Source organism: Apis dorsata, unplaced genomic scaffold, assembly GCF_000469605.1.
Source record: "Apis dorsata unplaced genomic scaffold, Apis dorsata 1.3 scaffold_83, whole genome shotgun sequence".
NCBI classification, from domain to species: Eukaryota; Metazoa; Arthropoda; class Insecta; order Hymenoptera; family Apidae; genus Apis; species Apis dorsata.
The window spans coordinates 9,591-28,065 of NW_006263381.1; the positions used below are offsets into that span (position 1 = coordinate 9,591).

General features: G+C 36.3%; 2 protein-coding genes across 18 annotated transcripts; one reads left to right on the forward strand and one right to left on the reverse strand.

Moving 5' to 3' along the window:
• Positions 1-1,885: 1,885 nt before the first annotated feature.
• On the reverse strand, positions 1,886-9,581 carry LOC116184992 (the record flags this gene model as incomplete). Its single annotated transcript, XM_031508329.1, is given in 3 exon segments — positions 1,886-2,024; positions 2,026-2,073; positions 9,367-9,581. Coding segments are annotated over 3 exon segments (297 nt in total), but the record flags the coding sequence as incomplete, so codon positions are not given.
• A 704-nt stretch (positions 9,582-10,285) lies between these two features.
• On the forward strand, positions 10,286-15,510 carry LOC102681111 (pro-resilin-like). 17 transcript variants are annotated; one of them, XM_031508354.1, is made up of 7 exons: positions 10,286-10,466; positions 13,493-13,554; positions 13,645-13,904; positions 13,952-14,127; positions 14,167-14,228; positions 14,276-14,390; positions 14,438-15,510. In XM_031508354.1, exons 1-7 carry the CDS (start codon positions 10,452-10,454, stop codon positions 15,473-15,475), a joined length of 1,728 nt encoding a protein of 575 aa, XP_031364214.1. In that variant the 5' UTR covers positions 10,286-10,451; the 3' UTR covers positions 15,476-15,510. The 17 variants fall into 17 exon arrangements, with proteins under 17 accessions (XP_031364214.1, XP_031364213.1, XP_031364216.1 ...); XM_031508353.1 differs by having other exon boundaries at positions 13,952-14,066; positions 14,114-14,289; positions 14,329-14,390; XM_031508356.1 differs by having other exon boundaries at positions 13,952-14,066; positions 14,114-14,197; positions 14,261-14,390.
• Positions 15,511-18,475: the final 2,965 nt, after the last annotated feature.

Consider the following 18,475-nt stretch of genomic DNA (forward strand, 5'->3'; position numbering starts at 1 on the left):
ATCCATCTATCTGTCCAGAGTGTAATTTTAATAATAACCATCTCTCCGTTGAAGTTGTTGTTTTCGACCTTTTTTTATCGCGTAAATATACAATTAGAAAGATCAATCAAATGCCAAACGTTCCGTTTGGATAAGTTCAAGTTAATAAAGATAATGAAAATAATAGGTGGCAGGATGCGAGGATCGAGATAGAGGCGAAGGGAAAAAAAAAGTAATAATGGAGAGGAGCAGGAGGAGGAGGAGGAGGAGGAGGGGTCCGATCATGGAGAATTCTTCCTTGAACACAGTGATTTCTCTTTGGATTGTTTCAAAGGCGAATTAAGGGTGAGAGGAAGGGTGATGTCGATGATATTGTATGTATATGCGAATTAATCGCACGACACGTAAAGATTTTTATATAGTTGCTCGCGTGAGATTCTGTTGAGTTCTTTGATCTCTCCTTGAATTTCTATATTAATATGTTATTATACAGGTGTAATGTAATTACGTAATATTAATATTTGCGATTAATTTTAGAGATAAGTAATTATCTTTTTTTTTTTTTAAATACCTTTACAATTAACTCAAGTAACATATAGATATATGTAAATTTGAAAATATTTTATTATCGCATTAAATTAATAATCATTTGAAATTTCTTTCAACTTTCAAAATACGATAATACGTGGATTTCTCATTTGCGGTTTCGAAAAGTAGTCTACTTGCATGGTTTACGTAATACTGGAGAGAGAATCTTTTTTTTTCTTTTTTTTTTTTTTTTTTATTCTACTCAATTACACGCGTCAAACATTTATCTTGGTTTTCGAGAAGAATTTATTTACCATCGTGATGAAAGTTTTTCGCATCCTTTTATAAAGATTCCTTTCAATATTTTTTTATTTAAATGTCTAAAAATTTAAAAACTTGAGAAATATTTGAGAAAGAAAGGAATCGATTCGAAAATTTACATTCCAATATTTTTTTCTCATTTACAATATTTTCTTATTTCGAATCTTTGACATTTTCGAATCCTCGATACTTAAATTATTCTCATCCTCTATTTTCTTCCGAATGATGAATTTTCGGATCGAATCGGATAATTTAAAGGAAACCGAAGAGTGAAACTGTTTCGAGATTGCCTCTATTATCTCGCAACTCACGTAAACCGCTTGTGTATTCCAACAAATCTAAAATCACGATACGTGCCACGATACTTGTTACTTATACGTCGTATTTGTTGCGTGCAAAACAAGTATCCATGAGTTTCTAACGCATTTTTCGGCCATTGAATTCCCAAAGATTATTTGCAACAATTATATAACGTATTGCAAATATATAACTTTCTAACCAAGTTGGTATGGCAAGATATACTCCTCCATCACGTTAACGAAATATTTGTCTATTTATCTATCTATTTATCCTTGTTTCGAATATATCGATAAAATGAAACAGAGATAAAACAGAGATAACGATTTCATGGAATAAAAAGAAAAAAATGTATATAAATATAAATAATTTCTAGATTAAATATTAATAAGAATAGAATTTGTAAACTCTTTCAAGCAAGCTTGTAAAGAGGGTATATCAACAATTCGATCGAATTCTCGAAAACACGAAACAGCATCGGTCGTGTATTTTCGGCGAATTTTAATGATCTGTTAGTTTATCCTCGCAGACGAATGCCGTGGAACAGATTGGCATCGTATATTTCCATAGACACGCCCCCAAAGGAATAAAGAAAGTGACGAAGAAAGAAATATTTGTGGCGATTTCTTTTATATACAACAAATAACTCGATTATTCCATTATTCTTCCATTATTCTTATTCGCGAATAAAATGATATTTTATTTTATTTTCTCTTTTTATCCATGTTATTCAATATATACATATAATTTTTTTTCCAAATTCAATCGAATAGATACCACTTGTTTGGTGACTCCTAATCTTTCTGCTAATTCTTCTTGCGTCTGGATCGGATTTTCATCGAACAATTCGTCTAATTCATAGTCATCAAACTTTCTTGATACACTTGAACGTCTTCCAAATTAAAATTTCCAAAGGTTTTAAATCTTTGGTACGACTTTTTGCATGTTCTATAAGATATAGCGTTCTCTCCCAGTCACGCACAAATCACTTCAATAGTTTCAACAGCTGATTTCCTAAGCTGGAATGCAAAAAGTAAACAGTGACACGAATGATATTTCTCGCACGCCATATTGCTTGAAATTGTTGCATAGGAAACTCTTAGAGCGCTCATCACGGCTCTTCTTAAAAACAAAAGAACGGTTTTTCAGATGGCACCACGAACGGGAAGTAATTCGAATTCGGTCAGAAGTTATGATCGTAGAAAAAAAGAGGAAAAAACTTATTTGCACATCTAATATATACTCGAGAGAAGAATATTATTCCTATTTTTGCGTAGGAAGTAGAGAGGCGGAAGAAGGTGTCATCAGGAATAATTTTTTTTTTTTTACCCGTTGATGACCATTTAAGAATCTTAAGTCAGAATTACCGGCGGTGGCTCGCTTTATCGATATAGAAATCGTAGAACAAAGCTATGCGATGTCATCGCAAACCCGGAAGACACTTTACTTTTCCACTCGTCTCTCGTTTAATGAGAAATATCTAAATGGACACGAAAGAGCGTATTACTTTCATTCCCTATCCCGTCTCATCTCGGCCATCGTTCTGTTTTTCTTACGTTAAAAACTTCGGATAACTTTCTCTAATATCTTTCTCTTCTCTCTTCGAATCGCTTGAAATTTTGGTTTTTTGATCCAATAACCAATGATCCAAATATATTTATACATGTAATAGAGCGAAAGAGTTACGAGATGATTTTTTTTTAAATTTTTAAAAGACAAAAAACAACGAAGAAAAATACGATGTATCGTATCGTTACTGCGCGTGCAACGACTTATTGTGCATGATCGATCTATCGATTGCACAAGCTGCCAGCAGAATCGCCCGCAGAAAATGGAACCCAAATCGTTTTAATTCCGTTACCAGCTACAACTAACAGACGAGGAACCGGAAAGAATTAATTATTCTTAATCATTTTTTATTCTTTTTTTTCCAAATAGAATAGATTCTGAATCATCTCTTGTCAATTCGTAATGCAAATCCGTATCCTACGCAAGTCATAGGATTCAGATTCAAATAGTGAATGAAACTAGCTCATTTTTAATTTTGTAAGTATATATTTTTAATGTTATTTAATCCCATATTTAAAAAAACTGTAATTTTGTTTCATTCCTTTCATTTTTATTCGAGTATTTATATTTAACTTTTTTTTTTCAATTTTATTTCAAGTTATATTTATTCGTTTTATTTTTCTATATATTTGTATATTTTTTTATACATCGATTACTATGCACTCTCTTATTTATTCTGTTATTTCCTACTTGTCCATTGTGCGTTTGGAGGTAACGAAGGATTGCATTTGAATTCTGCAGGTTCATTGCTCTAACCTAATTTGCATCGAGTAACAAACGGCGTCCTTGTGTGAATACCAACGCCAACTTAATCTTCCCTTTCCTCGCACGATCATTGCCACATAAACACGGGGAAGGAAAGCGTATACACCCTACTCAGCGATGTAACAATGATAAGTCCTCAAGATATTCCTTCCTCGAAACGATAAATGGTACAATGCCATTTGCACGAAGAAACGAAGAAAAAGAGAGCTTGATAAATTTTTTTAACCATCTCTTCTTAAAAAAAAAAAAAAAAAAAGAGTACTCGCAATTTTATTTTGATATTGAATCATTACGCAGCCGTTAAAAATAAATTTAAATTAAATTTCCCTTTCTTGCTTTCGTTCCCTTCTTTCTTTCTTCTATTTTTTTTTTTTTTAAAACGAGGCTAATTTTTAAAAGCAAAAAAAAAAAAAAAGGGGGCGTGAAAATTTTTTTTAACCCTCTCTTCTTAAAAAAAAAAAAAAAAAAAGAGTACTCGCAATTTTATTTTGATATTGAATCATTACGTAGCCGTTAAAAATAAATTTAAATTAAATTTCACTTTCTTACTTTCGTTCCCTTCTTTCTTTCTTCTATTTTTTTTTTTTTTTTAATACGATGCTAATTTATTAAAGATCTACGATAATAATAATAACAGGTTCGTAATATTATTATGCGCTGATATAATCGTAATGAGGAGATTAATCAATCCTTTTTTTATTATATAAATTCGACGTATCGAAATGTTACTCCATATATTTCCCAATTTAAAACAAGGAAAAGTAATGATTCGTATATACTTACGATCGTAACGAGCAATTTTACAAGACGCGAACTTTTTTATAAGGTGATATGGATAGATACGAAAAAACGCGTTTCGCTCGCTTCTTTCTTTCTTTCCTCTATTTTTCTTTTCTTTTCTTTTTTAATACTCTCGCTACCATGTTAATTTAAAGGCCTATAATAATAATAATAATATTAATATTATACGCTGGTATAATCGTAACGAAGGGATTATCCTTCTTCTATTATATAAATTCGACGTATCGAGTAATATTGCTCCATATATTTCCTAATTGAAAACAAGGAAAAGTAATGATTCGTATATACTTACGAGCAATTTTATAAAGTGACGGATGGATACAAAAAAAGTTTCGTTTTCTTCTTTCTTTCTTTCCTCTATTTTTCTTTTCTTTTTTAATATTCTCGCTACACCATGTTAATTTAAAGGCCTATAATAATAATAATAATGTTAATATTATACGCTGGTATAATCGTAACGAGGGAATTATCCTTCTTCTATTATATAAATTCGACGTATCGAGTAATGTTGCTCCACATATTTCCTAATTGAAAACAAGGAAAAGTAATGATTCGTATATACTTATAATTTTATAAGGTGACACGGATAGATACGAAAAAACGTGTTTACGTTTTATCGCTAGACCAATTACTTTTAACGAGCGTGTCGAGCGTTCGAAAAATCTCTCCTCTTTAACGCTTATACTCATAGCCGTTTCATCGATTTGTACAATTTGCAACAAATTGTGCGCCTCGAATATATATTACGAATTCCGTAGAAAAAGAAAGAAACACGATCAAACGCTTTTGATCTCGAGTGATAAATTTTCGCGAACGCTCGAGTCTTTAACGAAGATTGGGCGGGTTTTATTTTTATTTTTTTAGGACGGCAATAAAAAAAAGTGAAATTCGCTTTATGGTAATTCATCTTTGCGTTTAACTTTCAATAGTGCATAACCGATGGAAAACAATTGGAAAGTAATGATATGACATCCTTCCTTTTTTCTTCTTTTCTTTTCTATTTATCGCGTTATTACGCGTTTCACGTAACGTAATAACGTTATGTCAATTCGGCCGAGGTATTAGAACACCTAAAGCAGAAATTCTTATTATTCTCTTTTTACAATTATACGCTTAATATCTAAGAGAGAGAGAGAAAAAAAATAGAAGATATTTTCTCCTCGTTTCGTTTCGGGACGAACTATCCGCGGTTCGCTCGAAGGATAATTTCGTTCGTGCTCCTCGATTCGTACCTCCTCCCCCTCCTCCTCCTCCGTCATCAATCGTGTTACGCTCGGTGAAAGTAACCAACCGCCATTATCCTTTGGAATATAAAAGAGCGGAGAAGACGAACAGCTGCAACCCTAAATTGAAAGAAAGTCAAAGTGACCCGATCATGAGGCGTAATGACGACTTTCAGCATTCTTTCAAACAGCTCTCAGTCTCGACTTCGTTTTCACTTCGTTTACCTCGAATTCCAGAGAGAGACAGAAAGAGAGAGAAATAATATTCGCACCATTTCTATGTCCATCGATTCGCGATCGATAAAACAGATTTGAAAACGAAAAGATTCGACGATATTAAATATAACGAGACTTAATACAAAATGATCGAAAAAGAGAAGGGGAGAATAGTATAGAATCGGGTTTTAATTAATTAAGAAAAATTATATCTGTTACGATTACAATCACACAATTGTGCGTCCAATGTTGCGGGAAAGCGATCTTTTGATTAAAAGTGTATCAAGAATGAATGGAGAGTTTCGTGCAACTCGCTCGAAACTTTCACTCACAAAAATAATGAAAATAGCCGAGCGACAGAGGCGGAGAGACGAGGAAATATATCTCTCACGGTAGCGAAGACGGGTGGCAAGGGTCAATGGTAGATTCACCGAGACCGAGAAACCGTTTCCCGTTTTCACTCTCGCCGTCAAGATCGATCGGCTGCACGTGATCGCGTTCTCTGCTTCCTTCGCAGGATAATTTTTTGGCCGTGACCCGGTATCGAAGAACACCTCTCCCCCTCCTGGAAAAAAAAAACCTCTTGCTAGTAGTAGGTTTAAGGTCAAGGCGATTCACTTTCATCTTCCTTTTTCGAAATAATATTCGACGAAAATTTGTCCTTTTTTTTATATATAACCTTTTATTTTTATATATATATATATATATATATATCATTCTTTCACCTTTCTCCAAGTAAAAAATAATCCTACGCTAATTTAATTTTTCTTGGAACATTTTTAAAAATCGCGAATGGATTCTTAATAATAATGAACAGCTTTGAAAGCAATATGATCGCTGTTTATAACAATCCTCTCTGTTAATTACGAGGGAAGCAATTATCCATCGATAGGAGGCGCAAGGAAGTAGTGTATTGTCGCGATGTTTTATGCATTCGAGGGGTCATGGAACGCGTCACTTCCGCGTCGTTCTAATGGCATCGCGGAAACGATAGTGGATAGTGAAAGGTATCAAATCGATAGGATGGAATCGAAAGAAAGCGACTGTTTTTTTTCATAGGAGAGATGAAAATCTTGTAGCTTCTTCTTCCTCTGCATCCTTCAAGTTGAAACGGAAGCGTAAGTTCCGTTGCACTTGTTTCGACCGTTGTAACGGTCTCTTCCTTATTTAACAGCGTGAGATAAGAAAGGATAAAAGATGTAAGAGGGGGGGGGGGGAAAAGGGGAAAACTTGGGCCCATAATTTGGGGCGGGGTCTTTTAATAAAAAAAAAAAAAAAAGGGGGTTTTGGGGGGGGCCCGGTTTTTTGGGAAAAAAAGGGGGAAAAAAAAAAAAAAGAAGGGAGTTTATGGGGGGGGCCGGGTTTTTGGAAGAAGAAGGGGGGGAAAAAAAAAAAAAAGAAGGGAGTTTATGGGGGGGGCCGGGTTTTTGGAAGAAGAAGGGGGGGAAAAAAAAAAAAAAGAAAGGAGTTTATGGCGGTGACCGGTTTCTTGGAAGAAGAAGAGGAAGAAAGAAAAAAAATTCGAAGAAGCGGTTGCGAAAGAAGCGGCCAAAGAGAAAGAAGAAAAAGAAGTATCGATTAGTGGGTCAGGGAACGTTCGTAAAATTAAACGATTGCTTTCATCGAATAGTTTCGTACGTCGATCTCCGGGATCCGTTCCATTAATCACTTTAGGAACGCTTAACAGAGAACTGTTCGTCAGGGACAACAGTTTTTCGTAAATTATAATAAATAATCGTTCGATCAAATAATCGGACGGAATTAATTTAGATCTTCTCTAGGAGATATAAATTATAATATTTACATAAATGGAAATATGGAATAAACGAGGAGTCGAGTCTAAAAATATCTAAAAAGAGAAGAAAAAATAAAAAAGGAGAGCGAATCAAGATCGAAAATAAAATTGGAAAGCGAGGAAGGTCAAAGATCTGTTAGTACACACACTCTACATTCTTTCTCTATGATACCACTGCCCATTCTCTCCTCTCTTCTTTCGTTCGAGGTGCAATTTCACCGCGATTATCGAGCCTCGTTTCCGTGCTACGCAACCCGTGGAGCTTTCCCGATCTTTCTGGGGGTCATTAATATTTTATACGGAGCACGACCGATTACTAAGAGAATTCCTGCCAACTCTCACATTCGATCTAATCTTTCAACGGTCGATTGCGTAATCCTCGTGATTCGTGATCCCTATTCTCGATTCGATGACAAAATAACGCTGTCGTCAAAAATTTCCTTAAAAAAAAAAAATCGATATTAATATATTAACAAATCAATATTTTACACGACCGAGTATTGTTTCGTTCCTGCCAATTTTCACGTTCGATCTAATCTTTCAACGATCGATTGCGCAATCCTCGTGATTCGTGATCCCTATTCTAAGAATGTCATCAAAAATTTCCTTAAAAAAAAAAAATTGATATTAATATATTAACAAATCAATATTTTACACGACCGATTATTGTTTCGTTCCTGCCAATTCTCACGTTCGATCTAATCTTTCAACGATCGATTGCGTAATCCTCGTGATTCGTGATCCCTATTCTAACGATGTCATCAAAAATTTCCTTAAAAAAAAAAAAAATTGGTATTAATATATTAACAAATAAATATTTTACACGACCGATTATTGTTTCGTTCCTGCCAATTCTCACGTTCGATCTAATCTTTCAACGATCGATTGCGCAATCCTCGTGATTCGTGATCCCTATTCTAAGAATGCCATCAAAAATTTCCTTAAAAAAAAAAAAAATTGGTATTAATATATTAACAAATAAATATTTTACACGACCGATTATTGTTTCGTTCCTGCCAATTCTCACGTTCGATCTAATCTTTCAACGATCGATTGCGCAATCTTCGCGATTCCTCCTTATTCTCGATTCGATAACAAAATAACGATGTTATCCAGACTTTTCCCTTTATAAAAGAAAAAGAAATCTTGATAAAAATAGTAGATTAATAAATTAATATTTCATACGGAGCGATAATTAATAAATCTTAATAATAATAATAAATTAATATTTTATACGAAGCACGATTATTTCGTTTTTGGCCCCTGAATTGGATAACAAAATAACGATATTATCCAAATTTTTTCCTTCATAGAAAAAAAATTAATCTTAATAAAAATAATAAATCAATAAATTAATATTTTATATGGATCGATTCCGAATTAGATAGCAGAATAACTCATCCAAATATTTTCCTTTACAAAAAGATTAATCTCAATAAAAATGATAAAAATATAATACAAATGAGGTAATAAAAATTGGAACGGGAAAACAGGATCGAACGAAGGAATTTTTATCTTTTAGATCGAGTGGATAATTGACTATATATAATAAAGTGAATTAGCGTCGAGTTCGATCAATTACGCAATTGTATATATATATATACATATATTGCATAATTCGGTCCATTCAGGTTACAGGCAAGATAAACGCTTTGCGGATCGTGGATAATCGATCGGAGATTATCGATGAAAGTTATGACATTGGATGAAAATGGAACGAGTGGGAGTCGTTTTATAACGCTTCCACCGCTTTCCCGGGATTACGAATCAAAGATATATTCAAACGGTACATATACACGAGGAACACGATTGCATAAAACGTTTTAACCGTTCTACCTAGTGAAAGTAAACAAATGCAGTGTACGTACGTACGTACGCACGCACGTATGCACGTTCCTCTTTCCTGTTTGCGATTGAATACCAGCATTCGGGGTTTTATCACGGCAGTTGAGTTGTAAAACGCGTACAGCGTTAATTAATCCTAACGTAACATTTAGCCTCTTCCCTTCGCTGTATCGCTTCCTCGCACACGTACCACGATCCTCCGCAAAGAAAGAAGATTTCACGTGTCCTTTTCTGCAAAAAAAAAAAAACAAATAATAGTAATATTACAAGATAGGTCAAAGTTTACGCCATTTCTTCGAAATTTCTCACTCTCTCGTTTCTCTTCCAAGTGTACATTCAACATTTTTTTCTCGCCCTCGCGTCACTTCCTTAATTTACATTTCGACTCGTCGAGTCGAGTTCCGAATTTTTACCAAACCGCTTCTACTTCGAATTCCTTTTCTTTTTCTTTCTTCTTTTTCTTCTTTACAAAATAAAATTTATCGTTTCAAATCGAAGATCACATCTTTAACGACGATTAATAATTCCTATTTCGAATCGTAACACTTTCCATTATTACCAACGTCTCCTCTAACGATAGCGGTCGACAGCTTCGCTCTACGATGGTGTTCCACTGCGCATGCGAAAAAGAGGAAGAAGAAGAAGAGAAGGAAGAGGAAGAAGGAAAGAAGGAAAACAGAAAAAAAAGCTGACTCCGCGCGATGGGCCGCCAAATGCCCCTTTTACCTTCGTGGACGGGCGATCATAACGGCCGTTACGATCTCTCCCCCCTCTCCGCAGGTAAGTTCAAGATGTGAGCCATCGTATAGCCGTCGAGAACGTAACTAACAACGTGTATACCCCTCCTCGAAATGTGTTTCTCTCTCTGTGCTCTAGGGGCGACTAGCCGCCTAGGCGGAGGGAACGTTCGCTATAAAAGGAACGGTAGACACGAGAAATTTGTCAGAGGAGTGACGAACCGTAACATTATTGTAAAAATAAAAGGTTGAAAAAGAATACATATATACACACATATATATACATACATACAAAGGCGGCAGCCTTTGCCGTTTCTCTTCTTTTTCTTCTTCTTTTTTTTCGCGCGGTGAACGACACCCCTTCAACTTGAGAAGATGCGGTCCAGCCTGGTCAGTGTCCATTTTTCTTCTTCTTTTTTTTTTTCTCCCCCTTTTACATCTTATGGGGTAATCGTACGTGACTACGTGTAAATCGAATACGAGTGAAGTATCTGTGAAGAAAAAAAAAAAAAATAAAAAAGCAACGAGAAAATCTGTGATCTTCTTTTCATCGTTAACGAACTCGTGAGGGAGGAGGAAGTGATCGAAGGAGTTATTGGAATCTCTCCTTCTCTCCGTGAACCGTCTTTTGGCGCCTCGTGTAACAGGATAAAACTATATATATATATATATATACATATAATATATATATGAATGTTGTTGTTGTTGTGGTTAAAAAAAAAAAAGAAAAAAGAAGTGAAAGTACTTAAAATATAACGTTTCGTAATAACACGGTTATCAAATTATATATTTATAAATTTGAAGTTTTAAAATTAGAAAAATTAGGGAGGATGGAAAATAAAAATTGGATACAGGTTTTGAGATGGAGCCACATGCAATATAGATTAATCGTGTTAATTTTCTCAGAGATCTCATTACGTGGAAGAAACGTAATCGTGTAAATGCACGGATCGATTTTCAAAGTGTTTTCTTTTTTTTTGATATCGTGTGTGTGCGCGCCGCGTATTGAATTAACCCCCTCCATCGCGTAACCTAGCTCGAGGCTCGTTCGAGTCACTGAATTCAGAGCTGTTTCTCTAGGAGATATTCAGAATGGAAAGTCGAACAGTGCGTACTCGTGCCTCGAATGATCATCTCTCGTGAAACTGGGGACCGAGACTCGTGGAAACTCGTTCACTTTCCTCCCAGTTTCCCTAATTGACGGAACGGAAACGCAACTTTTTTTCTCCCGTGGAAAAAATTACGACACGAAACGAATATTTCCCGGGAATCTTCAAATATTAATCCGCCTGAAATATTTGTAAATATTTACCGTGGCTTCTTCGTACTTGCCCACCCATTCATTCCGCGTATGAATAACGGTATGAACGTAGCGCAGACCTCGAGGACATGTCACACTTTTTCCTTTCTATCGTTTAACTTAATGCCATGTTTCTTAACTTTCTATTATAATTCCTAATATTTTCGTGAATTTGGATCGTTCGATCGGAAATTGGAAGGTTCGATGTAACGAACTTTCTTAAATATGAAATTGTGAAAACAATTGTTAAATCCATCGGTATCACTCGTGAAAAAAATTTCAAATTTCTTAAATTAAAATTTCTTTCGAAAGAAAAAATCGGTCGATAGCAAATTTGTTCTTGTTTCTTCATCGTACGAGATTATTTTTCGTGATCCAACTTTTCGAAATTTTTTCCATTTTTCCAACCATGGAGGATCGATTAATAGATTATTCTTTTTAAAACGACGGTGGTGATCGACAGATAACAGGTAACGCGCAGTGCAGTGGCAAACCGGTTCTCCGAAATGAGAATGGGTCGGCTCGGAAATAAGAGGCGAAAAATGAGAGAATTTATTTATTGGGGTTGGAAGACGAAATTGGGAAGAAGCCCACTTTCCCCTCCGTTCTTCCGACTAATGAACGGTCACGAGTTTCACGATCGACCTCCAGTTTCTACGTTGATGATGGAATTGGAGAGGAGGGGGGGAAAAAAACTAGAGAGACAAAGAGAGAGAGAGAGAAAAAGGGGGGCCACCGTTGACCCCATTCCCAGTCCTGTTTACACTCAGTTCGTTAGTTCGCACGCGGACACTTTCATTTTTTTGAGAGACATGCTCATAAAATAAGATATATTATCATTATTATTATTATTATTATTATTCGTGACTTTTTTTTTAAAATAGAACAAGTTACTCGTCTTGGTTGCAAATCGATCTTCTTGTCGCCATTCCTTTTCTCTCTCTCTCTCTTATCGATTTTCGATAGATCGATCTTGGAAAGCTAACCCGATTTTAATTTCATAATTAATTGATTTTTAACAAACAAATTTTTTCAAGAAAAAGATTAAATGTGTCGTAAAATAATCGAGAAGATATATTATTATTATTGTTATTCTGTGTTTTTTTTTTTTAACGTTTCCAGAACAAGTTATTGGTTAAATCGATCTTCTTGTCGTCATTTTTCTCTCTTTCTCTTTCATAGATTTTATAGGTAAATCGATCTTGAAAAGATTTCACACGGAATTTTCAATCAATTTTAGGTTTTTTTAAATTCTTGTGAAAAAATTGTGCGAAAAGAAATCTTTTTCAAGAAAAAGATTCGTTGCTTTAAAATAATATTCGATTCCACGTTTGACCTCTATTTTCTTTTTTTCTTCGAATAAATTCGAATAAATTCGAATAATGATTATACACGAACTATATATATAAACTAATTATAAATTCGAATTGGGAAAATACGATTTTTTAAAAAGCAAGAATCATCTCGTGCGAATCGTAGATGGAAATAAGCCTCGTGTATTAAAGAGAAATTGGATCAAGAAACGTATCTCATTGAATCTATCAAGATCAACGCTTGAAATCTTCCGTATAAATTTTTATAATTCACAATGATCTCTTAAGGTGTGCTTAAATTTCCTCTTCAAATTCTTCTTTTTCTTTCAAGAGAAATTGTTAAATTGGAAAATAATAGGGAATAAGGTTAACAAAGGTTATTCGAATTCTCGCACGGTCGAGATGCAAGTGGGGATAAACCGCGAAGGTCGAGCGGGATATAGATTGAAATCAGCCAGTAATTATAAGTATAATGCTCGTGTACGAGGTGTAACTATTTCAGTTACAATACAAGAGATTGAATCGATAGATCCGGAGGTATTACAGGTAATTACACAGTAGCTACCTGGAATCAACTGAACGTCTAACAATCCCATGATCGCCTCATTTGCATTTCTGCTCGATACATCGTATTGTCTCTTCTTCCGCCAGAGAACTATCCATCTTCGTATAAATTCGTAGAAAATTTTCCTTCGATCCGGAGGAATTAATATTTCTAATCTTCCGTATGAATTTTTATAATTAATCATGATCTCTTAAGGTGTGCTTAAATTTCTCTAATCGTCGAAATAATTTTATTACAGTTATTCCTGTGTTCCCTCCTTCTCGTATCCGCTTTTGGAGACCCGATAAGGATAAAAAAAGAGTGAGTAAAAACCGCTAAAAATAAAAATCTGCGATTTTCAATTCTTTTGATCTATAATAATAATAATACACAAACGAATACGAATTTCAGAGCGCCGTTGAACCCACCCCCGAGTCAATACGCTCCGCCAGCAACCTCTTACGGAGTTCCCATAGGATCCACTTACAACGTACCCTCTGATTCCTACGGTGCTCCACCACCACCACAACCCCCGTCCTCCTCCTACGGCGCCCCATCCCCCTCCTACGGCGCTCCATCGGCCCCTTCCTCCTCTCACGGCGCTCCATCGGCCCCATCCTCTTCCTACGGCGCCCCATCCCCCTCCTACGGCGCTCCATCGGCCTCATCCTCCTCTCACGGCGCTCCATCGGCCCCATCCTCTTCCTACGGCGCCCCATCCCCCTCCTACGGCGCTCCATCGGCCTCATCCTCCTCTCACGGCGCTCCATCGGCCCCATCCTCTTCCTACGGCGCCCCATCCCCCTCCTACGGCGCTCCATCGGCCTCATCCTCCTCTCACGGCGCTCCATCGGCCCCATCCTCTTCCTACGGCGCCCCATCCCCCTCCTACGGCGCTCCATCGGCCTCATCCTCCTCTCACGGCGCTCCATCGGCCCCATCCTCTTCCTACGGCGCCCCATCCCCCTCCTACGGCGCTCCATCGGCCTCATCCTCCTCTCACGGCGCTCCATCGGCCCCATCCTCTTCCTACGGCGCCCCATCCCCCTCCTACGGCGCTCCATCGGCCTCATCCTCCTCTCACGGCGCTCCATCGGCCCCATCCTCTTCCTACGGCGCCCCATCCCCCTCCTACGGCGCTCCATCGGCCTCATCCTCCTCTCACGGCGCTCCATCGGCCCCATCCTCTTCCTACGGCGCCCCATCCCCCTCCTACGGCGCTCCATCGGCCTCATCCTCCTCTCACGGCGCTCCATCGGCCCCATCCTCCTCCTACGGCGCCCCATCCCCCACCTACGGCGCCCCATCGGGCCACGGTTCCTTGGGAAGCGATCAAGGGTACGGTAGTGGCGGAGGATCGTTCGGCGGAGGCGGAAGCGGGCACGGGGGAGGTGGAGGATTGTCGAGCTCGTACGGGCCACCAGCCCAATCCTACGGCCCCCCTTCTGCTCAACCGCCCCAGGGTAGGTGGGAGAAGAAACTGACGTGGAAAGCGGAATGGAAACGGATCTGGAAAACGGAGCAGAAGCTGGCTTGGAAGCAGGAATGGAAGAAGGTGCAGGTGCCCGTGTGGAAGGAGGTTCAGGTGCCCGCTTGGAAGGAGGTGAAGGTGCCTGTTTGGAAGAAGGTTCAGAAGCCGGTGTGGAAGGAGGTTCAGGTGCCTGTGTGGAAGGAGGTGCAGGTCCCCGCGTGGAAGAAGGTTTGGAAACCGGTGTGGAAGGAGGTGCAGGTTCCCGCGTGGAAAGAGGTCCAGGTGCCCGATTGGAAGAAAATCTGGGTCCCGGAATGGGTGAAGATAGGCATACCTGGTGAACAGTACGTGGGCAAGGATCAGCACGGATGGCAGTACACGAGCCACGATCTTTGGAAGAAGAAACTGATCTGGAAACCTGTGTGGAAGAAGGTATGGAGGACGGAGAAGAAGCAGGTGTGGGTGAGCGAGAAGAAGCTGGAGTGGAAGGCCGAGTGGAAGCAGGTGTGGAAGACGGAGAAGAAGCAAGCGTGGGTGGCCGATAAGAAGCTCGTGTGGAAGGAGGAGTCGGTACAGGTTTGGGTGCCGGAAAAGAAACAGATTTGGGTGACGCAGAAGAAGCAGGTGTGGAAGGACGAGTGGAAGAGCAAGTGGGTGCCTGTTTGGAAGGACGTGCAGGTACCGGTGTGGAAGAAGGTATGGAAGCCCGTTTGGGAGAAAGTTTGGGTACAAGTCGAAACTCACCGCGATGAGCATCACGGCTACAAGTAATTTATCCCCCCTCTCTTTCTTTCTTTCTCTCTCTCTCCTTCGTTCCAGTATCTTTCTCTACGGCAATAAACGAACGATAAAATTTCGTTCGAATTTTTTGCTAGCGTGACGTCATAGCCTGGAGAGGGAGAGGGGGATCGAAGGTCTTTGTCGAGGCTCGTCACATCGGTCTGCGTTCGTCTTTCCTCTCTCGCGTCTGGAGGGAAGAATTGGGATAGCACCGCGATGCGATTGTGGTGGAACGTAGAGAAATAGAAACGGGTCCTCTTTCTTGCGAAAGGAATGGAGCTTGGAAGACGAAGAAAGAGAAGACGAGGAATGTTTTTCTATTTCTTTTTTTTTTTTTTTTTAGACGAATTTCGAAGATTCATTGTCCGCGAGATTGTTTCGATTAAATCGAATGATATTTTCTCGTTTTTCTTCTTTTTTTTTTTTTTTATGAGAAGAAGTAAGAAGTTTTTATCGTACGATTTTATTGTTCGATCTTTAGAGTTTAAGAACTCGTGCTGGTCGTCCATGTCGCCGGACAAGCCATACATGATACATCGAGCGTAATCATTCTTATTTACTTGTAAATAACGATTCTCTTCGTATAGAGAAATATATATATATATATATATAGATATGGATATTTTTGTACGATGTTGTGTATGTTATCGTAATAAAGTACAGTTTTTCTTTTTTTAAATTTTCGAGTTTTGTTTCTCGACTTCAAACACACGAGCAAGAATCGATCGAGAAGAATCTGTTTTTTTTTTTTCAAATAATTTATATTCGTAAAAGAGAGTATAATATTTAATATTTATATTACATCGTGAAAGAGATAAAAAGTAAGTAAACATATAACAAATGTAAAAAAATATGGAAAAATTTTTATCAATATTTATTAATGAAACAATCAGTTCAAATCGAGATAAATTTATTTCCATAATATTCAGAGAACAGAGAAAATTGGATATTTCTTTGACTATTAAAGAGATCTCAATAATTTCTCGTTAATTTCAATGATAGTCAAAAATCAACCGATATTCTTAATCGAATTCTTGCGAAGTCTTGTTTCCACATTTGACGGAATGTCGAGTTTTTCAATCCTCCCTCTTTAAAATATTTTCAAGAGGCTTTTCTTCCTCTAGACGAACCTTCTCGGCCATCTTCTTTTCCGAATCCATCATAAAAAGCATAATATCCCATATATCCTCTTCTAAACTGCCATGAATATAGCGTTGCTGCGAATCTCCTTTCTGCTAATTATATCTTATCGCGTCTCTTTATAATGGCGTAAAAAAGAATGCCTCGTGCACGCGATAAATTTTGTTACAGGTCAAAACAATTAGCCACGCGCGGTCAAATAAACGTTATAATTATGAATAATGATTGATGATGCTGAAATTTCAGTAACATTGATATCTATAATCTAAACATTTTTATTCTTTCAAATAAATTTTTAAAAAAAAAATTTAACACCAGAATCGGTATCTGCTTTATTATATGTAAATCTCGTACATTTAACTCGAAAAACATTAAATTGTAATTCGATCGTGCAATGTGTGATTTTTAATCTTCGTTTTCGTAAATATAATTAAACTTTGTCGTGTGCGCAATATACGAGGATGATAAATAATTTTGGAATTTTTTTTTAGAGCGGGGAAGGGAAGATTTCATAAACTCTTAGAGAAAATATTTAGAGAAAATACAAACATCATTGGAACACGAGAGATTTTTTTTTTCTATCTATGATAAATGATTTTTGATAATCTTTTTTTATCATTAATCGTCGTTTTAGTCGATTTTATATCAATTTAATTAATAATTATTAACTATCTTTTTTATTAATTAATTAATTTTTCTACCAAAATAAGATTATTCGATTATTTGATTTTATATTTAATTATCAGTTATATTGATAATAACATGTTTACAATATTCAATTTCGTATCAATGTAATTAACTTTCTTAATTTTTTCATCCAGATAGAACTTTGAAATTCATTTGAAATTCCTAAAAGAAAAAAATTTATTAAAAAATTTTTCTTCCTTTACAACATTTGTGAAATTATTTCAATTTATCGATTGATTTTTTATATCGATCAATTTTTATTCAATGATGTAATATAATCTTCGATAATGTCTTATCCAATCTTTAACAATCTTCTATATTTTTCGAAATTAACTTTTGCACTCGAGTGCAAAAAATATTTTTTTCTTTTTCTCGAATTCAATATCAATTTCAATTTCGGGGAAAAGAAAATTTTCAGATCGAAAGTAAAAATTCCAATCGATTCATCTTCTATATTTTTCGAAATTAACTTTTGCACTCGAGTGTAAAAAAATATTTTTTCTTTTTCTCAATTTCGAATTCAATATCGATTTCAATTTCGGGAAAAAGAAAATTTTCAGAGCGAAAGTAAAAAGTCCAATCGATTCATCTTCTAGAGTTTTCGAAATTAACTTTTGCATTCGAACGCAAAAAAATATTTTTTCTTTTTCTCAATTTCGAGTTCAATATCGATTTCAATTTCGGGAAAAAGAAAATTTTCAGAGCGAAAGTAAAAAGTCCAATCGATTCATCTTCTATATTTTTCGAAATTAACTTTTGCAAAAAAATATTTTTTCTTTTTCTCAATTTCGAATTCAATATCAATTTTAATTTCAGGGAAAAGAAAATTTTCAGAGAGAAAGTAAAAATTCCAATCGATTCATCTATATTTTTCGAAATTCGAATTTTGCAAAAAAATATTTTTTTCTTTTTCTCGAATTCAATATCAATTTCAATTTCGAAAAGAAAATTTTCAGAGAGAAAGTAAAAATTCCAATCGATTCATCTTCTATATTTTTCGAAATTAACTTTTGCATTCGAACGCAAAAAAATATTTTTTCTTTTTCTCAATTTCGAATTCAATATCGATTTCAATTTCAGGGAAAAGAAAATTTTCAGGTCGAAAGTAAAAATTCCAATCGATTCATCTATATTTTTCGAAATTCGAATTTTGCAAAAAAATAT